At 43.4% G+C, this 24,752-nt stretch overlaps 1 protein-coding gene across 8 annotated transcripts in view; it reads right to left on the bottom strand.

Moving 5' to 3' along the window:
* Nucleotides 1–24,752, bottom strand: part of LMO1 (LIM domain only 1) — a 73,513-nt gene that overhangs the window by 4,050 nt on the left and 44,711 nt on the right. For all 8 annotated transcript variants that reach the window (XM_066551394.1, XM_066551395.1, XM_066551393.1 and 5 more), the window contains 2 exons: nucleotides 11,607–11,820; nucleotides 765–890 (listed from right to left, as the gene is read on the bottom strand). In XM_066551394.1, the coding sequence (XP_066407491.1) occupies nucleotides 765–890; nucleotides 11,607–11,812 (332 nt within the window). In that variant the 5' untranslated portion in view covers nucleotides 11,813–11,820. The remainder of the gene's footprint in view (nucleotides 1–764; nucleotides 891–11,606; nucleotides 11,821–24,752) is intronic.

Below are 24,752 nucleotides of genomic sequence, written 5' to 3'. Positions count from 1 at the left end.
TGCAAGAAGTTCCAGGTCTATCTTGGACAAGGATGGACAGCTGGATGCATCAGAAGGTGACAAAGTATTACATCTGGTTCTGTGGGCTTCCATTCTGCATACGATGATCAACAAACGTGGTGCTGGGACGAGTTTTCACAGCCCTCCCAAACTAAACTGGCTACAGATAGTTCAAGTGAAAACACTGTGCATGGCCCTTTATTATACTCCCTGATGTCCATCTTCCACCTAGCAGAAGTAAATAAGCCCCACTCAAAATTATACCACCAATATCCCCTACTAATTACACAACAACTAAATTGATTTGTTCCCAGTGCTGAAAAGGGCTTAGCCAGAGTACTTTTCTCCTTCCTGTCCCTTCTCTTTATACTTCTTCTTTTCCACCCCCAGTTTTGAGCACGTCAGAAACATGATTTAAGTGAGATAATGTCAGTTTGCTAGAGGAGGTCCATTCCCCATCATCTGCCTTCTGCAAAGAAGGCAGCTCCTGAAAGGACGCTGGAGCAGTTTGTTTTATTCAGCAGCAGCTGGACAGTCTGTGTCTGTGTCCTCCCCCTTGCCCCTCCAATTCCCACCAGCTCCAAGGGGATTTGCAGTAAAAGGGCTACAGGTACTCACATGGATCCCCCAGGTCAGTCTGGCAGCCCAGCCCCAGCCCTGCCCCCAGGCTGTGAGCCCAAGCTGGGCAGTGTGCATCAAACATTTCCCCTGTTTCACAGGCAAAGGTATAAATTAGTTTGTGTGTACAATAACTGTGTCCTCACCGCTGGTTGCAGAGCTGACAGGCAAAGCAGTCCAAATGGTAAACATTATCTCTGGCCCTCATCACCATCTCAAAGGCAGGGATCAGTTTACTGCAGGCAGCACAATTCCCGGTGGTACCAAAGAGCCTGCCAAAGAAGCACAATCATTAGAAGCCATTTTAATTAAATGGTGGAAGGACTAATTAAGTGTAATTAGCAGTATCAAATACTGTATTGCACCAATAAATAGAAGTTGCAGTCTCCATTTCACTGACCAACCAGCATGCAGGAACTTGGGATAAAAATGCCTGGTGAGCAGGCTCCGATTATCGAGATGAAACTTCATTTGGTTTGTGAGCCTAGGGCTAATTTGCTGTCTAATGGAGAAAAGCATTAAACACTTAGAGCACTATTTTGGGGCTCACAAAATTTCAGTCAAAAACTATCTGCCTCTCTGCAGCAGTGGGGTAGGTGCTGGGTGCTGCCCATCCTGCTCCCCAAGGGCTTGCTGTGCTTGGCCGCAGCCTGGCGGAGGGACAGGCTGGCAGCAGGACACACAAGTCCTGCAAACTTTGCCAATCCTAGCAGGCAGCGCTGTAACAGAGCTCAGGAAGAACCTCACTTACCTGCTGCTTAAAAAGAAAAAGCACAGCTTCTCTTGCCATGAGTGCACAGCATTTCGCCAGGCATCTCAGAGAGAGAGCAAGCCCTCCTCCCCGGCTGTGCCTCCCCAGCCCTCCCGGGAGCCAGCTAAGCCCTTCCATGGCGGCCTGAGCAGCATGCTCAGCCGTTCCACTTCAGCTCCCCGCCCTCCAGGACAGCCCTTCAGCACTGGAAGCTTGGCCATTTTCATCTTGGCTTTCACTATCTGTCTCCCCAGATGTCTGCTGCTGTTGCAGCTCCTGCCGGGGGACTCGAGCACGACTGTGGCATCCTCCCCGCAGCCCCTTGCCCGAGGTGTCCCTGCAGACCCCGTGTGTGCCAGGGGCACGGTGCCACGGGCTGACAGAACCGAGGTTCACCCCAGCCTCTGGTCACATGTGGTTAGTCACTTGGCCTAGGGGATGACAGAAGTGGTGTGTTGGGGGTGATGAGCCTCAAGAGGTGCAATCCCTGCTGGCCATTAGCTCTGTGCACGCAACGCGCCGCTGTCCACCGACAGAGCTGGGCTCGCGGTTTGTTTCAAGCCATCGGTTCTGCCTGATTCCACAACACACAGATGAGAAACATCAGGAAAATCTATAACCAATTTCTAAACCTGCAATTTGCCAGGCAAATCAATACTAATTATTACTGGCCAGTAATTGTGAATTAAAACACCCAGCAGTGTTATAGAAACCTACACACAACTCTCCCACCCTCCTACAGTGCTCCCGAAGTCAGCTCGCTCTCCAGTTGTAAGAAAGCCCACCTTTATTTTTCTTTAGGAGTGGTATCAGGGGGTCTTTTATTAGTTTGGCTGGAAAATCCCATGCCTTCCTATGAAGAAAAAGCACTACATTTTTTCCCTCAGAACTAAATCACACAAACCAAAACAGAAAGACTCATGCAGGACGGAAAATCCGCAAAGGGAGTACCAAAATTTCTTCCCCCATGATTCCATCATCTGAAGGCTGAAAGGCAGAGTGAAATCCCAGCTGTATAATTTGCGCCAGCAAAAGGCAGCCCCTTTCTCCCTGCAAGCTGACCCCTCTTGCTCCTGCCCCCACAGGCAGGGGAGGCAGCTGGGCATGAGCCTTGGCTGCTTAACACCAGCAGACTGGACTGGAAAAATGCAGCTCTGAAAAGCGTCCAGGTCTCCACCCTGGAACACCCTGGCTCTCATTCAGCACCCACTCACAAATCAAGCCATTACTGCAGACATCCCTCCCCTCCTCAGCCTAGCTGCCCTTTTCCACTTGGGCACAGCAAAGCCTGACAGCTTTTGCCAGGATTTTCCCATTTCCCATAAAACCAGACATCCATTTTTAGAGTACCCAAGTCACAGCAAACTCAAAAAAATGAGTCAAATGCATTAGGCAGGGAAACTGGGAGGTTAATCCTAGATTTGCTCTGTGCCCAGCACTGCTACATGCACAAGTATAAAATATCCATTATTCATTAGCATCACAGTTGTGTGGAGCTCAATCTAGATTAAACAAAATAAAGGGGCCCCAGACAGCACCATTTGCATTGTTAAGCAGGTGCTTTTCTTCAGCCTTCAAATAGGAGACTTTTCTAAATGGAAATGATGGGGAAATTTGGACAGATGTTCACTTAACTATTTAAACAGTTAGCTTAAGAAACATGAAAAATGTATTTGGCATCGTATTCACCTGTCTCCTTTCAGGGGTTTTGGGGGTAAACCAATTGTTAAACAGCTTTGACTGTTTGCATAAGATCTGAAGCTTATGTTCTGTCCAGATGAAATCGTGTTGCCTTCTAATGTCTACATAACGTGGCTTCCAGCGAGTCAGAGTGCTAATCTTTGTCTCTTCTATCAAGTTTCACAGTCCTCCATACCCTTCCTTTCCCAGCAGATGAACATTTCACACTTATTCTAGCACCTCCTAATTTTAATCTGCTTTTCAGGGAGTGATTTAGAGCCCCATGCATTCACCATGCTTCTAAAAATACGCCGTAACTTGTAGCTCAGTGAACATGACATTTTTTTAATCTGTTGAAAGAAAATGCAAAATGGACAGAATCTTTTGCCCTTTTTTTTTGTTTGCTTGTAGAAAACCTGCCACCTCTGATATCTCCTGATCCAGAAGCTACTTGAGCTGAAACTTCCTGAAGTGGGGAGCTTAACATTATTGGAAGGAGGGAGAGAAGATAAGGAGCAGGAGGAAAAGCCTTCTGCCCCAAGCCCCATCTGTGGTTAAATTTAAAATAACCCCACATGAACAAACTGATCTGCATTCTGTCCCCCAGACACCCTCATAACAGATGCAACACTCTGTCACACATTCACACACACGAAGTTGAAGCACATTAGAAAAATCTATCAGAAGATGTTTAGCCTCTACTTACCAGCTCGGAGCCATTGGCATAAAAGAAGCTGGAAATACAGAAAGTTTTCAGTTTGGGGTTGTTTTGCTTCTTCTAAAAAAAACCCCTATTTATTCACTTCCCTTTGAAGTTAAAAGGCAACAATTTTTAAGTACAGATTTATTCCCTTTTATGTAACAGGAAGATCCAGCCAGCTTGTAAATAAGCATAGACTATGCAGATTTAAAATTTAGCACAATTAAACTTTTACCCTGTGGTAGTAATTATGTTTAATGGCTCTTAGCCTGAACTTAACCATGTCTATTGTTGTCAGCCAGTCTAAAAGCAGGAGTTTGTCCAAGGACAATTTTCTGTAGTTTATGGGCACACTAAAAACCCTGCTATGCCCTGTTCTCATTGGGCATTGATGTCAGTGTGTATAGTAAAAATTAAAGCTAATTGGCATACAGGAGCAGCCCTGAATGCAAATGAATTTATGGGAAAAGAAGGGAGCGCTCCTGGAAGCAGTAGGCAACTGTCAGAGGATGGGTTTTGTGTAGTCTTGTCTGGGCTAAAGATCAGTCTTGTGCTTGGTGATCCAGACCTCAGCAGCTCTGTGAGTACACCTCAAATTAATTCAAACCATAGTAATGCCACAGCACCCTGCAGGGTTTTTCATTTTGGGGTTTTTTTTTGAGGGGGAAAAAGAATGTTAAAGGGTTCTTACGGTAGGGAAAACGGTAAGAAACTTCTGATACAAAAATGTTAAGTTTAGCACCTTTTAACAGATTTTTTTGTTCAACCAAGATGTTCAGGGGGCCTAAACTGAAAACCTGTTTGCCTATTTCTGTCTCCACTAGGAACAACAATCTGGTTTAGTCATTGCCTACAAGGAGAGAGTCCCCATTTCTTCTCGCCCCCTCTAGCCTGGTGTCTGACTAGATAGCAGCTTGCAATCAAAAAAGAAGGAGAAAATCTCCCCTCTGCAGAAAGAGAAAAAATTTTGGAGCTGTTGACTTCATAGGAGACAAAAAAAGAGGAAGCAGGACAAGCACATAAAAATAAGTAATGGTACAGAAAGGAAAGGTTGGCAGTGTCAACTGGATTATTTTAAACACAAGAACAAAACAAGTTCAAAATTCAAACAGCTGAGTGGAGACTGATAATTTGCCCCCCAAAAAAGTTATTATCAACACTGAAAGATAAGAGTTATGAATGGAAGGAGGACTAAACACCAACCTACAGATAAATATCTGCATTTGTAGATATTATGTACAACTGCATCTTTTTCTACATATTTATATATCCAGATTATCTGGATATACAAGTTTTAGAAGAACTGTGGAACTCCATGCTCATATCCTCCCCAGCCAGAAGGTGAAATAGGTTTTCCCATACACCTATCCTATTTGCTTGCTGCTGTTTATTTCTTAGTTTAATCGGGGCCTGCTGTAGAACTAAACTTGCTTAATGTAACTGAAATCCATCCTCATGAAAAGAAACAGTTTTGCCCCTACCTTTTGAAACAAAGAAACAACTGATTTTTCAGGGAGGGTGGCTCTTAAATACTGCTATCAGTATCTTTCCCATCTGTGGATATTAGAAATATGCTGAGCTACAAGTGTGATTTGACTGAAGTATTGAATATACCAATAAATGCAGGGAAAGCCTGAACATCACTTAAAAAGATAAAAAGGATAATCTTAAAAGCAACTTCAGATAACTTTGTTGTAATCAGCCTTTGTGTAATATTAGAGAAAGCCTCAGTGATAGGAGATCCTTCAGCATGGCAAATACATTATTAGCTGGTGCACCCTCCTATCCAGGACCCCGTTGTCAGTGCTGCAGTGGGAAGTCATGTCAGCTGAAGGAAAGGAAATGCATGTTGATACTAATGAAGTTGGTCAAGCTGTCCTCTCATGAAGCCTTCAAGTTCAATCCCAAAGAATTTACATCTCACATGCCAAAGGGTTTGGCATTCAAGGACAGCATAGCAGGGGGAGTTGAACCAGTACAAAACAGCCCCTGGCCAAGTGACCGCGCTGGTTCAGAGACTGCTGGGCCTGAACTTCAAGGTTGCTCAAGGGAGTCTGTTTTCACTTGAAGGACACATCTGAGTGTTCACTTATTTTCACTCCTTTGGCCTCTCTCTCTATATTTTCAGTGGGCATTTACAGAGATGCTGGGACCATGAGCAGGGAGGAGAAGTCCAAGACCTCCTGCCCTGCCCCGGCCTTTCCCAGGGTGTAACTGGAACTGCTGACCTTAAACCCATCCTTGCTCTGGCACTGCTGAGCACAAGTGCAACAACCTCCTCTTAGGAGAGCTTAAACACAGCGCCCAGAAAACTGCAAAGCTGAAAGTGCCAGAGACATGCTAGTGTATCACAGCCAGGCAGAATTACTCCCCATTAGCTTTCCTCCTCAGTGAGAAGTTGTGGAGGTGAAAAAAAAAAAGGGCAAAAAGCAAACAAATAAACCAAGTATGGGCACAGGCTGTGAGAAAGTCCTGGACCAGCTACTGCAGGGGGAAAAAAAAATAAATCTGTATTTTAACGTCACAAAGCACAGCAATGTTGCCAAGACACATTGTATTTTGAGCCTAATTAATCCTCCTTAATCTGTACAGACACCAAGTGTAGAAGTGAGGGTGTCCTATGCAGCATGCAAGATGCTCCCTATTGCAAGGCAAAAGCAGCACTTCAGCTTGGTGACATTTTTAGGCTCTGAGCAGACACCATTTGTTCAGCCACACTGCATTTATACCTCTCCTTCCCACACTAAACATGTCCCTTGAAAATCCAGCAGGACATGCTCTCGGGTGCATACACACACACGGTGCTTCTCCATAAGGGAAAAAATATCCCAAATTCTCCTTCCTGCTTCAAAGGTGCTGCAGCTTCTAGCCACATTCTGAGCATTAATGATGTCTTGGGGAGATTAACTTAAAATCTGCCTGTTGGGGCACACACATCTCAGTTCCCAAAGGCTTGCTCTCACACAGCCAGCTGTGGTTTAGTGGTTTGGCTCAGGGCTCTTGTCCCTGACTTGGGAAAGGCCACCAGAAGGAGGGAATTTGTCCACATCCTCCTGTGCCAACAGAGCAGGGCACCCACGTTTGTGCTCTTATCACACAAGAAAATTGAACCCTGCATGTTTGCCAGATACAGAACACTTCTAAAGGGCTCCTAAAGCGATTCACTGACAGAATTAATGTCCTGGGACATTTGGAGCAGAGCAAAAAACCCCAGGACTTGGCATCTGAGTCATTGGAAGTAGGAGCTGCCGAGGGTGGAGTTCAGGCCTCTGTGATACAGACAGTGCTGAGGGGTGACAGGGGATGGCAGTCCTGCCAGGAGGTCCCTGTCCCTCAGGTGGGATGCAGAGGGCTGCTCCGCTCCCTGGAGGCACCCACACCATTTGCAGAGTGATGCCATGATGAGTTTGCAGCCCTGATCCAAACATGTGGGAAAGTGGGTGAAAAGAACTGCCATGAAAGCCCCTGAGAACAGCATCAGGATTTCCCGGAAAGCCCTTCTCTTTTACTGATTCACCATCATTTTTAAATGCAGGTTTTGAGCTTTCTTTGGAGTCTAATTAAGGCCCCAATCAGTTAACATGATGAAAAACTTTCCCAACAGCAGCATATCAAACACGCAGAAGCAACAGTTCTGCTCCTCTCAAAGCGAGCCCGACTCGCCTTTGCTCATGTGAGGGCACCATGCTGAGTAAAAAGGAAAAACCACGTTCTTCATCAGCACTTCACAGTGAAATTTAAGTTGTCAGCTCCTCACGGGAAATCCTGATGCAACACCCAGCCCGTCCCTGTGAAGCGGAGCTTGGTGAATGTTTAATTATGCCTCGGAACAAACACACATCGCTGCGTGGGGGCTGCGAGGAGCCATCTGAGCCTGCATGCTAAGCTGCTCTGTCCCACAAGCAGCTCCTTCAATAGCATTTGCTTATCAAAAATAATTAGAGGTAGGAATGCTGGAACTGCGATTATGAAACAAATGGTAAATCTATTTGCTGAGATGAAATGTATTGAAAGATACATCGAGACACAGCTGGAGACTGAGGTGATACCACAAGGATAACAACTCGAGATCCAATTTCATCTTTCATGATTAAAAAATGAGCAAGAAAGTGTTTTATGAAAAGTGAAGGTTAACAAATGTTCCTTCACGAGCAATGACGACAGTTTATCTTTTGAAACAAATGATCAGGCTGTGGTGTGCTCGCAGCTCCTGGAACACGCTGGAAGGATTTCTGCTGAAAACCCACCGGGGATCAGCACACAGGGCTGGCAGCCCACCATGCTCCCAGGGCCTGGGACAAAGCCAGCTCCACAGGGACGCTGCCACAGCAGGGAAGGAGCTGGCACTGTCACTGTCCTGACCCTCTGCCACAAGCCCATCCCTAGCCCCAGTGCCTGCCCTGGCTGTGGCTCACTGACACCTGCCCTCAGGAGGGTCCCAGAGCTGCAAACTGACAACAAGACATTCCAGGAGCCCTCTGACTGAATTCCTCTCACTGTTCTCCAGGTAAAGTGCTCCCTTTGTGGTGCAACCACAGTGTGAAAGATGAAAAGTTATTTTTAGGGATGAATTCTGCTAAAATTTGACTAGGAGACCAAACACCGTGAGCTGTTTAACAAGAAGGAAAAAAATGTGGGTAGAGACTCTAAAAACTACTGATGTGAAGGAACTATATAATGATGGGAATGGTTAATTCTCAAAGAAGAAAAATTCAAATTACCAGGAGGGAACAGACAGTAGAGAAGATCGTGACGGCAACTTTAACTCCTTCTATTAATTTGAACTAATAGTTCAAATGGAGAAAGAAAGAAATATTACGTGTAGAAGCCAATACAAGATGTTTTAAATTTAAAAAAATTGTTTTATACTTCTATAAATACGGGACTGCAATGCCCTTATTCCTATCCTCAGAGCCTGAAAGGGTTCCTTAGCATCTGGGGAACAGACCCCAGGAGTTCAGCAGAACTCCTCAAAAAACCCCAGTATAATCTAAATTTACTTATTTGTAAGAATAGAAGCCATGATAGCTGTAAAGCTGCCTAAACAGCTGAAAGCTAATTAACAATGCTGTTACAGAATTCATGTTATTCCTTCCTAGCTGAGTCTTCAACAAATTTCCCAGGATATGACAAATCTACTGTTCTTCCCAATAAAAAACAGTCAAAACTCCAACACCCTAAACTCAGATAAAGGTAAAATTCTTAATGTACAGGCCACATAAGTCTTCACAGTTTAACCATGAGGAACAAATAGCAACAGACTTCCCCCCTGTCAGGACAGGAACTATTCCAACCTTAAAAACGGAGACAGAGGTGTTACAAGGAACCTTCCAGGCACAGAAATTTGTTCCAGAGACCACATTTAACTGGTGCTGGGACAGAGGCTGCATGGCCATGGTCAAACACGAGTCCCAACTGTTGCCTTCCATGGTTCATGTCATGGATTGCCCTCTCTTCACAGAACTGGGACATGGGCCACTTCTTGGAGTCTGCAATGCCTGGTTTCTTTTCCATCCCCAGCACAGGCTTCTGGTGCGCCCCAGAAAATTCACATCATCTAGGGGGCAGTGGGAAAATCACAGGTTAAGCTTTTCCACCTCAAAGCAGCATTCTTGGGATAAACCAAGGAAAGAAAGAAAGTGCTCTGCAACTCCAGTGGTAAAAAGGTCCTTCTAAACCTAACAGCATCAATACTGCTGTCCTTTGGCACTTTAGTATGTCTGATTTGATGCCACACATTATTTTTGTTATGAAACTAGACTAAACCAAAATCAATACGGTGCTTATTAAATGGACAAAACATGGAGTAGCTCATAGGTCTCAAAAAGCAAATGTAAATTGGAAACACTGTACAGCTCAGTATTTCTAGCAGGGTTCTGCAACATAGAGAATAAAGCTAAATATCTATCTTCAGGGTCAAATTAAAAAAAAAAAATCACAAACACAACACTTTTTCAAGACCAGAAATGACAAAGTCAAGTGATAAATAATGAAGTGGAGGATGACAGATGGAGAGACCTAGACCACTTGGCAAGCTGGGTGCAAACAAGATAAAGAAAAGATAATGTATAGAAGATAAAGTACAAACAAATACTTCTGAAAATAATGCAGCTATTCTTCCTGGAAAGAAAACTATTCCTGGAAGTAGCTCTCCTGAGAGATTTTAGGGGTCCCTGTGATAGTATCTAGCATGACCCAATTGTGATACTGTGATGAAAGGCTTCCTCAAAAAGGGAAGATCAAGAACTGAAATCATCTTCACTGACACATCAGAATTATGTCCACAACACAGAAAGAGTATAGCTGAGCTGAGGAAGAACAACCAAAATGCTAATTTGGAGGTGGAAACTCTGTGTTGAATTTGAACTTTCTGGAGCTCATTTTTTTAGCTCAGCATAGACAGGGTTAAGGATGCTTCCAGAGTAAGTGACTTGTGACATTAGTAAATACTAAGTTTTGAGGAAGGTACAAAAATTATTTCATTATAGTGAAGACAGTTAACTCTTTCCTTTCACACCCTTTCCATTTTTCCAAAGGCTGCTTATCTTGTCTTTTCCACCTCAATGTGTTCACCATTACCCGAACTCCTCCTTCCTCACTTACATTTGGGGACACACTCCACCTAACCAGATGTGAAGCTGCAAGTGCTGCCTGTGTGGCAGAATTTCAGCTGAGATATTTCATGTGTGCCCTGAAGAGTTTCAGCTCCAAAACCCTCCTGTGGGCAGGATGCTCTTGTGCACTGCTGGGCTGAAGGGCAAGGTGACAGCTCCCACGTGGCAGCTGATAGACTCAGTCCTTCTGTTTGGCTCAGCACTTAATCTCTCATCTTTAGAAGGAGAAACTTGTTTGTTCAAGTTTACAAGGGAAATATTTACTGAAGATTTTCAGAAATACGTTTTACATTGAAACACACGAAGCATCTGAGCACTGACACTAATCTGGGCAGCCCCTGAACACTGCAAGGTTAGAAGGCATTTTACCTCCCCATCTTACAACAGTGCGTTGGGCTTGTTTGGCTTTGTTTTACTGGTTGAGCTTGCCTGGGAAATGCTATCAGTGCTTGAGGAAAAATAAAAGAAAACACACACATTAGCTGGAGATCAAGTACATTCTTCCAAAGGAAAAACAAAGCTAAAGTCTGAGTGTTTTGCAGTGTGACCCTCATAATAATGTTTGCATTAGGCCTGCTGTCTTATTAATATTCATTTATGTTTGCATAAAGTATTTTGCAGAAAACCCCCATACACATCAGGCAAAAAATCCCATGTGTTGTTATGTATTGCAGACACACACTGACAGAATGGTTCTAACTCCAAGCTAGTGATGGTCTCTGCTGATTTCCTCAGACAAAAACATTTTTCGAAGTTAATCCGTAATTTTTGAGTTTTGCTCTGTTTAGTTAGGAAAGAGACAAGGGCCCCTTGGGTGCAACCTTACTCAAGCCTAGAAGTCTGTCTAAAAGCTATGACTGAAAAAGAAAAGGTAAAGGTTTGGTCAGGTCTCAGTCAATATGCAGGAGTATTGCATCAGAGATATGCAAGGTGAATTAATAGTTTTTCCTAACTTACTCAGCAAGCAGAGTTTGTTCTTGTTGGTCCATAATAATAATAATAATAATAAAAACTTATGGCCTCCATCTTGTACCTTCACCTAAAAGGAGGATTTCACCTCTCAGACTACTAAATAGGCTAAGTGCAAATAAAAAGCTCTGCCTAGACAGTGCAAGGAACTCCAGTCTCCTCTGGGCAGGGCTGGCCATGCACAAGCACATGTTTTTACATTTTTAGGAAGCCAGAGAGCCGGCAGCACGCCGAGAGGCTTGGGGAAGAGCCCACAGTACGTCCCTCTATTTACCTCAGGTAATCTCTGCGGCAGAGAATGAGATTCGCTTTTGTGTAAAGAGTTGATCCAACCTCTCCAAGACGACAGTCACAGCAGGCACACTTTAGGCAGTCTTCATGCCAATACTTATCCAGAGCCTTCAGCAGGTACCGGTCCTTGATCTTGCGGTTGCAGCCGGCGCAGCCCTTCTGCTTCCCCTTGGGCTGTACGGAGAGCATCGGCACGCCTGCAAGGCAAACACAGCACTTCCTTCAGAGCACGGGCTGGGGGCAAACACTGCTGCTGCTGCCACTACAAGGAGCTCACAGTCAAAGGAAGCTCATGTTCATGGAGCTGACAGTCAAAGGAATCCCAACTTCATCTGCTGTCGCAGGCTAACAGGGAGTGCAACGCTTGCAGCCCTTTTTTCCTAAGGGCAGGACTGACACAACGCACCAAACTCTTTCTAACCAACATCTTGCAGCAGAATAAACTGGCTGAAATTTCAACATTTATTTTTTCCCCTCATTACCCACACCCTTGTGTTGTTAATTACCTGCCACAGGCAATTAAAAAGAGCAGAAGGGCCATCACGGTATGTACCCCCCTGATTCAGCATCTGAGCCGAGTTTGATGGGGAAGGGAGAGGAGTGGGTATAAAAAGATGTGGTATGCCACTGTTTTTCCTCTCTTGTGAATCCTGACTGAAAGCCATAGCAGGCCAGGGGCCGCTCCAAAATAAATTTGATTCAAAAGCCCTTGAGAACTGCTGAAAATAACCCCACCAGTGCCCCTCTGCCACTAATGAAGCCACATTCCTTAAGTAAAGCAGAGCTTTCCTCCTCCTCTTGTATCACTGGAGAAGGTAGCACAAAGCCAGGAGTTTCCTCCTTCCTGGAAACCCCTGCTGGCACTACAAAACAGCCACGAGATAGCTGGGTATGAGGTGGTGACAGCACACTCAGCTCAGGAGGCTTGGGGGGACTTGCTGTGGTCACCTTCCCCTCAGTGCTGTGTCCAGCTTTTTCCTTCTCTCCAAGCAGCCAGTGCCTGCCATGGTGAGCACTGTGATGCTCATCAACCCTTCTCAGTTTAAGAGCCAGGCAGGAATGGACTTTATGGAATCAATAGGCAAGGTGGAAAAATAAACAAGGATTATACTGTGGGTGAGGGACAGGACAGGAAATGATGAAAGAAGAAATTAACTCACTGAGACACCAGAATTCGTTATGATTTATATTTTTACTGATGTCAGTCACTAAAAATGACAATGCTGGGCCTGTAACAAGCACACTGTGGGCTTAACCAATGCAGAGATGATGAGAAGGGACACTGTGGCACAGCAGCAGGTGTCACTGGTTATATACTCTTACACAAAGTTAATCCACCCTTTCTGCAGGAAGCGCTGGATGTCCCAGAAAGCAGCAGCCTGATAATAGAATTATTAACAGTCCCTTAAGCAGAGAGGACCCAGCCAGTGCCACTGCAGTAAGTGACATTTGCTGCTCTCCTTAAAAGCCAGGGTGACCTGAGAGTGGCTAATGGTCAGCACATGTAAACCCACCACTCCCACAGTAATAATTGCTCTGTCAGAGCCCGAGCAGATGACAATAGCACTTAAGACACCTCCACACAAACAGCGAGGTATTGATCCATCTGTAATCAAAGTGGTCTCAGCAGCACAGAGACAGGCCAAGTAACATTCAAAAACCCTTATAGAACCCTCCTGCCCTCTGCTGCAGCACACTCAAAACCCAAGTCTCTACAAGCAAACTTTGGACACCAGTGACAAATCTGCAATAATTAAGTGAAAATCTGTATCTGTATTAGACTGGCCACATATGCAACCTGTAATGCTCCTGAGAGAAATTCTACAAAGCCACAGAGAAATACACACACACTTGAAAAGAGGGACAAGACAGGGAAGCATCAGAAGTGGATTATGCTGCAGATCAGACTGCAGAAGTCCCATGTGCCCGGTGAGAGTTTCTTATGAGAATGAGGGAAATGGCCCTGTGGTTCTAGGCACACCTTTGTTTGGTTGTTTGGGTTTTTTAAATCCAAAATGCTTCTCGATAGCAAAATTACATTTTGAAGTAATTTCCATGCTCTTCCTGACTCCACTCCAGGAAAACTGCACATTGTGAGAAGAGTCTGCCTTGTTGTGAGGCAGAGAAGGGTGAGCATGTGAATTTGCATTTGCAAGCTGTGTAAGATCAGTACCAGTGATGAAAGAAAATAGTTCGCACCTATGAAAACTAGGACCTAGATGTGAGAATTATGTTTTTAGATAGGAGCCCCAGACACCAGCAAGTCATTATTCACCCCCTAAACAGGCTCTCTAAATGTGTACCCTTAGAGGGAGAGGAGGATTTCTCACAAGAAGGGTCACCACACAATCTTTTTGCAAGGTTTGTGTAGGTAACACAAGGATCCTGCATCTGGAAAGACACAGATTCCACTTAACCAGCACACCTTAAACTCAAGAGAGCTGCTGCATGGATGGGGTTTGAGATCAGCTCTGTACTTCAGAAACACAAGATCCTCAGCCAGATGGGACTTCCCAAAGCCTCACTTTTGAAAGCAGTGCCCTTTCAGAGGTACAGCTGCCCTCACCCAGAGAGAGGGTGCCAATGCAGCAGCAGCAGCAGCAGCATCAAGCACAAGGGCAGTTGTGCAGGGATGCTACCCTGGCTGGACCATTAGGAGAGGCTGGTTTGATCATTTAGGGCAGGTAAGGAGGGTGTCCTGTGGCAAGCAGGCCTGGATGGCTGAGGGCTGACTGCAGGGGCAGTTCTTGTTCCATCTGTGGCCCTGGCAGCTCTCGCTCTCCGCAGCCATCTGAGCTCCTCGCTATTGCAAGAGCACCACTGTCTTATGAGAGGCTTCTACAAGTAAGGGGAATGTAACACTTTGATTTGCTTCTAATAACTAGCAAAGGAACAGATATAGATATATTTTTAAGCAGTACCTTAAGCAAGGAAAAAAGCTATGTATTTGGTCAGTGTTCAGCAGGGGGCTTTCTAATGAAAAAAGGTACCATTTCAGAGATCATATGATGTTCAAAGCTGCTATTCCCACTCAGATAATAACGAGCAAGGTCAGCCTCTGCTGGTCAGGTTCAGTGTTTTGAAATTACATTTTGGGCTGTGAGGTTTCCCTCCGACATCCCAACCAACCGGTCTGCACGGAGCACACAAGCCACTACAGAAAGTTGCAGCTGCAATTAGCTGGTGAGTTGACACAGCAGGCAAGGCGTGAAACAAAATTTCAAAAACTGCCAAACTTGATCAGCAAGGGTTCCTCGAACGCTTGCAATGTCATTTCCAAGCAACAAGAGAGAAGCATCTCAGAAGCTTAACCCTTTTCACAGTAAGAGGCTTGCACAGAGAGGACACAATCAACACCAAACCCTGCTTTCCTCCTCCTGCCTCCCCCTTCCAGCAGACCTGAAGCAGCCTGGGCTCTGCAGGCACAAACCACCTGGAGAACTGCTCTTTCTTTTCAGTAATTTCCCCACTGCAAGACTGGGATGTTGCCTCATTTCTCTATGTCCATTTCCTCCCAGTACTTGCCTAGAAATGCCAAGATATCCAGTTCAATTTGATAAGGGACATGCGGTGTCTAACTGGGGCTGTCAAGAAACAAAGGGGTCACCTTTGACAAATTCCACACATGCTCTGTGGAGGAGGATAAGAAAATGAGAAGGAGTGTTGCAGAACTAGAAAAATTAACAGCTGGATGCTCACATATTTAAATACGTGATCACAAGAGAACACTGATTATTGCCAGATTCTGAAAGTACCATCAAGTTGCTCTCTTCTCTCCTGTTGCTAGACATCCAGTGCTCTCTTTTCTTAGAAACAGTAGATGAATCCTTTCTATTTCTGGCTACCTACACTCCCTTCTTTGCCCTTTACAGCTTAATAGACTTGCTGCTGGTAAATACAAAACTAAACCCACTCTGAGTGCTCAGAGCTCCAATACAGATTAAAAAATTATAGACACCACCTCTGGACTTACTGAAATTTATGTCTGTGTCTAAAGAGGCTGTTATTGTAGTGAGTAATCCAAACTTTACCACTATTCACAGCCGGACAAACAAGCTTTAATCAGCCCGTATCTGCTCAGTCGGAGTCTTTCTGTAAAATGATTCAGCTGGCCTTATAACACAAGTGTCCACTAAGTACACCTCTAAATTTTTCTAAGCCATTTTACTGATATTTCTATTCACATGGCAATCAGCTGCGGTTCCTCTAAGGGCACTGTTCATAAAGCCTCCTTTCCAAGAGAGCCTGGGAACTTTTCATAAATGGCAGACCTTTTAAATAACAGTTATCTGCACTGGTCCTACGGCGCACGGCTCCACAGTGCTCTGGTCTGCAGCAGAGCTAGAGGTCCCCTCTGAAAGCAGGGAAGTTCACCACCTAATTTCTCTAATGCAACTCTAAAGGTTAATTGGTCTGAAAGAGTAATGGGGGACTGCTAGCTAATGATATATGCCTCAAGGCTTTGCAGCTTGCCTGTATTTTATTCAGTCGAGTCCAGAGCATAAAACACAGGTGATATCACCAGGACTTTTCAGACCCCCTCCACTCCAGGTTGCCCCCCTCAGCTACACCCACATGTGTGGGGAGAAGGCAGCAGAAGCTGGAGGCAGCTCTTTTCCACCTGCATTTCATGGCTTATTAGAGGGGGCTCGGAGAAGTGTGTGGCTGCACTCCTCATTACCTCTGTGGAGAACTAAAAACAACCCTAATGAGGAGAGCCGGAGCGTACAGTACGGGCTGGGAGGAGGGACCTCCTCCCACTCTCCCCAAGGAACCCGGCCAAAATCTTCAATTTGCCATTTATGACAGCTAATTAGTTATTCTATTCAAAATCTTTGCTTTAAATAAAAGAACTAATTATACACAAAGGTCAGTCCCCCACCTCCTGTGAAGCACACATAATTGGCTTATTTCCCCAACATTGTGTGTATGTTTTACACAATGCTTTCAGGCAGATGGCTTTAACTCTTTCCCTCACAAGTTTTTTGGTGTTGGCTTTTTTGTTGTTGCTGGGACTTTTGTTTGTTTGTTTGTATTTGTTTGGTTTTTTTCCTTGTTGCTGTTATTTTGTTTTTCTTTTTTTAAAGCCCCAACACCTTTCCTCAGAGTACCTACTTTAAGAGTAAAAGCTTGTTCAACACCAAAGCAAATAACTATACACACATACACACACAATACTTCTACTCTGCAAAAGGTTTGTGACAATCACTCCCTGTTGTACAGCACCTTGCACAACATAGCACTGGAATTGTTTTTATTCTCCAGAACAAATTCTTCCTTGAGCAGTACCTTTAGACACTACTACCACATTTCTCTACCTTCTTCTGCCAAACACTACAGTTATTGCAGGTTTACATTACCCTTATTCTTTTTTATTATTATTTGTAATATTTTTAAGATTTTAAAAAATTATATAAGTGGTTATTATAAGGATGCAGCATTCCAGGGCTAAAAGTAATTCTGGTTTAAAGACCAGGGGTTTGCCAGTCAGGCAACTGAGCCTAAGTTTCAGAGTTCCACTTGAGGGAAAAAAATATTTATTTCTAGCATCAACACCCTTTAAATGAACTGACCTCCTTTTGCCTGCTAACAAAACCCCCAGCATTTGGCTGCGAAAGATGAAAAAGTAACTGAAGAGTAGGAGTAATCTTATTAACTCCTGTCTCATCACAATAAATAGGCTGCAGTCTTATGTCTTTTATCAGAAGATCTGATATCATTTAAAAGCATTAGAGCCCTGCATCACCCATTTAAGTAAATGCAGACAGTCATTGCCAAAAAGATGCAGTGAATTTCATTCCCCTAAAAAGAAACTCTGTGTTCCCAGTATTGTATTACTCACCTTCTATGAATATTTCACCCTGTGAATCAAGTCAGACCTTGCACTCCCACTGAATGGAGAGTGCGCTGTCTCGGGCATCCTCACCAAGAATTTCATCAGAAAAATTACAGCCAGCAAGGTGAAACTCATCATGTCATCTGTATATCCAATTAAAACCTTACATTTGGAACACCACGTACTTGCAACTAAATGCTTATGAGTAAGACTTAGACCATTCATCAAAGTTATTCAATGAGAAACCACAATCTTTTTTCATTGCCAGTTTCATGCTGCAGTATGCAGCTGGTGATTTTTACAGTGGCTTTAGCAATTCATTTGGGGCATTCTTTCTTCTGAATCATTACTGAACAAATTTCCCAAGCATGGCAAAAAAGTAGTTTGAGAGGGCAGTTAATGGGAGAAACAACATTTTGATCACCACGTCTATTTTGACTATTCTAAATCCTCTGCCCAATAACACAGCAACTTTTTTTTGTCCATACATTTCATGACAAGTTGTAGAGAAATATGTTTTAGAGTCTAGTGTCTCCTGGAAGTTTCAGCTGCCTAAAAGTGACCCAAAGCTTCATGAATGGCTTTAACCCCCCTTCAATCTCACATGTTTTAAAGCCATTTGCTCAGATAGACCAACAGAGCAAAAGTAATTATTTGGCATAATTTGAATCTGTACCAACATAGGTCCTGATTCAGGACACACGGTTTAGGGGTAGAATCCAGACTTTCATTTTCCCCACAAGTTTTGAGTCTTCCAGTACCTGTTTTTAGCCTCTCTCAATTACAGAGTTTCTCCTACCAGAGGCCAACCTGTAGCTATAAAGAAACACATGGCAGCAGGACTAAACACAAACCATAATAATTGTTGCTGCAAGACAGTTTCTATAAATCATTTCAGGAAGCAATGTTTTCCCTGTTCTCATAAAATGTGTTTGTTTGAGCTTTAATTTTTCGTAATTGGCACATGTCCAAAGTTTATTCTTAGCACATCCACTGTTTCAGTAAAATCCATTTTTACTGTTTGAAGCCCTGGAAGCAGAACAAAGACATGCAGATTTCTCCTACTTTCAACCTAATCTGAGAACATTCTGATCAAGTTTTCTCCATTAGTCACAATTTAGCGTACTGCAGTCTGGCAAAGGTCCTGATTTCAGGTGGCCAGCTCCCTCCTTCAGTGTCTGTAGTAGAAAAAAGTTTGGCAATGGAGTGACTACCCTCAAACCACCCTTCCAGCAGTGTAAGAATGAGAAAAAAACTATTATTTTGTATGACTGGCCTGAAATTTATCCCATATTCCTATATATTCCATCAATTTGCAGGTGACCACAGAAAAGACACCAACCTCAAAAGCTGTCTATTTAGTGGGTTTGGGTGTCAGAGCCAAGGAGTGGAAGAAGAGTCTCTGAGCCAAATGGTCACAAAGGTAAGAACTCATCCCTTACTTTTCAGCTCTTGTAAGAATAACCTGTGTACCAAAATTAAATACAAGGCAGGGTTTGTGTCCCTTCCCTTTTTCAACAAGGAAGAAAATCAAACAGAAAAAACCTTCTATCAAGTTAAATATCCCAAAGAGTGTTCAAGAAGTAAAAACTCTTCAGTTATTTCATGCTGATGTGTGATGCTCCCCAATGCTCCTCTCCCAGCTGAAATGACCTGTTTAACATACCGAGGTTTCGAGACACGAGCAAAGCCGTGCAGGGCAGCAGTGCTCAGGTTTAGCAGTGAAACATTAACACCACCCTGACAGATCTGGCATGCTATGTATGTGAATATTTTAAGGAGAATAGAACTATATCATTGCTCAATCACCATCATCTTTTCTTCTGCCTCTTTGCAGACATACACAATGTCAACCTAAGCTTTCGGCAACCTTAATAGAATTTCAGTGCCCACTGCCAAATGGCCATTTGATGTTCTGCTCTGTGTACACTGATGAAGCAATCTGTCACAGCCCTTAATGCAGGCAATGATGACTATCCAATCTAAAGCTTTCACAGGCTTATAGAAATTTCTCAAGACTTTTGGAGCCTACAATAATTTGCGCAATACCACAAAAGGATTTGGAATCCTGGTGCGCTCTGTATTTAATGAAATATGAATATACTCCTTTAAATGTTTCTAGAAGAAATCCTACTCAGGCCAAAAGCCCATTTTATACCATCAATCACCAGAAAGTTGTGTTGTCAACTCTGAAATAGAAAATACTATCATGATTGCAAGTTACTGTAGTATGAATATAACAGCCCCTCCTGCCCTGTCCAAACTTACTGCCAAGGCAAGCACTGATGTTCATGCCCTGCACAAGATTACTGCAATAAATATACTAGGACTAAAATTTATTTGCATGTAAGAGGCAAGGAGAGATTTGCCTATGGGGAATGCAGAAGGAATCTATCTACTTAATGCAAACTGTGTAAGAGATACAATTGCTGCTGACTGACCTTCCAGGAGTCGTGAAATATACTTCCCCAGTGATTTAGAAAGATGCAGTTATCCACCAAACCTATCCTCTTCTCCCTTTCCTAGCAAAACCAGAGACACACATCTGCTATTAAAAGTTGAAAGGAGAAGGGCAAGCTATTTCCTTGTCTTCTTGTTGAAAGGAAAAAACACAACAGCCAGTCCTTTGCAGGACCATTTGCATGCTGAGCTGTCAGACCATGCACTTTCCATTAAAGAGATAGCATCCCTTTTCATAAGTCCATTTGGGATCCATTTTAGTGTTATCTAAAAATCAAATCTACATGGTAATCCTTTTAATGTACTCTTGACTTTTAAAAACAGCTTTATGTTCCTTCAGGAAATGTTTTAAGCCATTACTCAGTAATTACTACTCACCCATGAAAACACTGATCTTTTACAATATATAATCAGTTTGCTGACTTCAAAAATAAAGCAGACTGGAATTTTGTCTCATGAAAGTAGCAAAGGAAAACCAAGGTTAAGAGAGCATCCCATCTCTTCTCCCCCCCCCCAATTATATCTAAGTGGTGTGTTTTTTCTGTTGTATGAGAGAGGCTGAGGTGGTCACAGTTTCAAGTGCCTGTGTGTGGAGACTCTCAGTCTCAATCTGTGAGCACTGGTGAGCATAGGTGAGCACTGTTCAGGTTAACCAATAAATAAATACTGATTTAGGAAGTGGAGTTTGTATTTTAGACACAAATAATACCCTAACCTTCTGCAAGCCCTGAAGTTTTGAGTGATGCTACACAACCTTCTGAAAGGCTGTGGAATTTGTGGATTTCCTTTGATAAGCTTCAGGTGCACAAGACACAAGTCTCAGAAGAGGTGTCAAAAATGGTTCACATCTAGTGCAGATTTACTGGATTTTATCCACAGCTGCACTCAACATAAAATGCTCAGTCAGATTCCAGGAGCTTGAAACTACTTGAAAGTCCAACTACCATCTCCCAAAGGATTTGCCTTGCTTCTTTCCAAACTCCTTGTCACACCCAGAAGTGGCTGGAGAGTTTGAGTGAAAAGGAGACCCAGAACTGCCTTGTCCTTTGCAGCAGAAGCCAGAGAGAGGAGCAGAGTGCATTTTGCTCAGGTATAGCTGCTGTCTGAGAAGGACCAGACAAAAGCCCATGACCAGTATGGTACAGTCACTCATCTACAGGAGGTCCCTCGATGACCTGGCCTTGCAAGCAGTTTTACAAAGACCCAAGATGTTTACACAAAGTGTAGCCCACCAACAACCAATCCTTCCTCTCCCATTGCAGACCCCAGAGAGCACAATGCCCTTCATGATGACTCTGGCAAAGCAGTTTAATATTTCACGACTAGATAAAGGGCAAGGTGATTGTCAGAAAGAATTTGCTGTACCTTGCAAAGAATATCAACCAAAATTGTTCTCTTAATGCCATGAAGATAGAGAAGGCAGAGAAAGCAGAGGCTAAATACTTAATTACCTCTGTTCTTCTGTTTACTGAAGTCTAACTTAAGCCTTACTGAGCCACAGTTTGCTTCCACAATCAGATTTTACTCTACCTCATTTGGCTACTGCAATTAGGACGGAGAAAGTCCCACCCCTGGACATTTCCCCTTTCATTCCCAGGAAAAGGTATGCAGCCCCCAGTGCAAGGCTGATCATTAAACATTTGTTATAGCTGCAGTTGGCTAGTAACTATATGCCTCAAATTAATTTTTATTATTCACTTCTGATTAAGTCAGGGCTCACAAGCCACAGCTGGCCATTAATGCTACCCTTCTTTACAAGAAAATATGCTGATAAGAATGAAAAGTGGTTTCTTGGCTGTTGTATACTCATTCTATAATGAGTTCCTTTGAGGTGACGTATAGAGGCAGGATTTGAGCATTATTAGCCTGGACAACAGCAAAGACACAAGTAGAATTGCAAGACTTTTTTCTCTTGTTCCTTTTTTTTTTTTTTTTTTCCATGTCCAAGCAAGGCTTTGAAAACCCTGGTGCAATTTATATATTCCAGAATAAACTGAGCACTATGGGTTTGGGGCAAGTTAGCATGACATTTAGTTTGCATTAAAGCATCCTAGAAGTCATATGAAGTATATCATAACAGAGCATATTCTACTCTATTAAGCATTCAGGAGCATCACAGTATTCAGAATATGGATGAGAAGCTGGAATTGCACAAGACATTCCTCCTCTTACGACTGACCACTGAGTTGAATTCAAGCTGATCCTGAGGGAGTCATTTTCATTAACCTACTGTAGCTCTCTAATCCTATTCCTTGAATTTCAGACCACCACCACTAAAAGAATTTATGACCTGCTGCCTGCACTTTGGATGGTGCTCACACTTCACTCTTTTCCTCAATGCATCCTGCTCCTCTGGATCATTACCACTGCTTCATGCAGCAACCCATCCCCTTAAAGTGGAAGCCTGCTCTTCAATTCAGATCTTCATGCTCCATTTAATTCTCACCAACATACGTGAAGATGGCGATGGTTACACTTGGCCAGAAACAATGAAAAAAACATAATAATCATATGACCCAATCCAATGTGCACAACTGAAAGCCTCCTGAAATGTACCTCCTGAAGTCTGGCCCAGATATGTAGCTACTAATGCTTTGCCTGAAACCTCAGACTAAAATGAAATTCTAAACCACTAACCTTCAGGTCCAAAAAATGCCACATTTCCGGGCCAAAAAACTTACTGAGCAGCTTTTCCTGCGCTCCATTTCTGCATGAGCGTCTGCCGCGTGATTTGCTCAGTTTTTGCCCACCTCATCATGAGACTCCTGACTGCTGAAAAGAACTCCTTCACTGAACTAATGAAATAAGGAGTCTTAAGTGCCCTGCAATCCCTTTTAGAAAAGGCTGTATCTCCAGATGAGTCTCAATTTCACAGCATCAGGGAACCGTGTGCCAACGCGCTGAACCGGAACGCCAGGGCTAGCAGGAGTTGCAGACAACAATGCTAACATCAGGGTTATTTTAGATTAGAGCACTTCCAAATCAATTTTGGATTTAAACTTTTAAATGCACTCTCCAGAAGGAATCTGCACTGACTGAGTATTTCCAAGGCTAATTTTCTAAGCTTGAATGAAACTCATTCTTATCTAAGAAAAAGATGCAACTAACCTTTGCCACAAAGGCTGGGTCACAGCTAGAAAACGAGGCAGACAACAGTCCTAGAAAGGAATAAACTGCCTAACTACACATCCATAAAACTGCTAACAAAAACAACCACCAAAACAACAACAACAACAAAAAAAGCCATACTGATTCTGTTGGGACTGATTTTAACTGAGGCCAGAAGCTGTCAGGATATTTGGAATCAGGGCACTTCTCCTGCTGCTGAGGTACCCCATCTCCCACAGGCAGTCCCATTCCAGCAGGGGTATGGGAATGCTCTGGGATGTCCAGGAGAGCAGGGCTGCACTCCAGGAACAGGCATCATGCTGCAGTGGGATAAGGGAAGAGCTGAACATCCACAGCCTGATGGCAGTTTTTTTTCCAGACTGAACTCCTGCCGAATCAAGACAGATCCTCAGCACTCCACAGAAAAGAAAGTGGTTGTGATGAGAGAAGAGAATTTGTAAGACAGATGGGAGAGTTAAGGTTAAAGTTCAGAACAGAAGCAATTAAGACGGGTAAGAGTGCTCTGCAACTTGACACAGGTTTGCTTTGTATTCAGAACTTTTCACTTTTAAGCATTAAGCATCTTAACTTGTGTATAGAGAGATTATAATTAAAACCTGACAAGCTTAAATTAGCCATTTAGAAAAGGTTCTCCAGAAAGCTTTTAAAGTAGACTAAACATATCTATTAAAATGGAAGAAAGGAAGAAAAAAATCAGAGCCATTTTCAGTTACAATAGTTTTCCCTACCTAGATATTTCAAGAGATTAGACAAATTTGAAATCAAAGTTCTGCAACTGTCCAAAGCCACTTAACAGGGGGGAGCGAGAGGAAGTGTGGCAATTAGAAAAACCTTTAAAACCCCCTCTATTTAATAGCCACAATCCTCTGGATGAACATAAGCACCCCAGAAACCCCATTAAAAAAGTGAAGGAAAAAAAAAAAAGGCGAGAGAGAGGGAAAAAAAAAGAGATCCTTATTTCCCTTTGGGATTCTGAGCACTTCAGGGAGTGCTCTATTATGGTTCCCCAGGGATGGGGGAATTATGTCAATCTGCCACAAGGTGGGCAGTTAGTGAGGGAGGCAGCCTGGGAACTGGCTTTCACCAGGCCATTCCAATTAAAGCATAGGGAGCATTTTCACCTCACACTGGCTATTTAGATTAATTCCCAGTGTTTCAGTGCTACACAATTTTTCTACAAGTTCAAGAAACCGACTCTAAAGCAAATTTGCTCTGTATCAAAGAAAGGAACATATCCACCAGTGCCAAATAACAGCAGATAATTTATTCTCCCCCAAAAGAAAAAAGCTACACATACATTGATATTTCAAGAAAAAGTTCACAGACTATAAGTATCTATTAACCAGGTTTGTGACAATAAAAGTCATTAAGGGCAAGGGTGCTGCAAAGCCCACCCTATTACTTCCAAATTGTATATTCTTTCTTACCTGCCTTGCTTGTTCATAAAACAGATACAGTCCTGGAGAAATATGGCTGGACATCTAGCTGAAACACAAGACCCAAGGCTTGGTTTCCCAGCACACACATCCAGCCCTGCCATGCCCTCCTCTACTGCCCAGGCCAAGCAAGCAATCCCAACTGGCTCTCAGCACACCTTTAAGTAAGGAAGTTCAAACATTTGCTCATTGACCTAAAGAAGCTCCTACACTAACCTGTTAACCTAAGGAACAACTCTACATTATTCCTAGCTCTGACTGCTCCCAA

The sequence above is a fragment of the Molothrus aeneus genome, chromosome 6 (genome assembly GCF_037042795.1).
Source record: "Molothrus aeneus isolate 106 chromosome 6, BPBGC_Maene_1.0, whole genome shotgun sequence".
In the NCBI taxonomy this organism is placed as follows: Eukaryota; Metazoa; Chordata; class Aves; order Passeriformes; family Icteridae; genus Molothrus; species Molothrus aeneus.
This window is presented reverse-complemented; position numbering and strand designations above follow the sequence as displayed.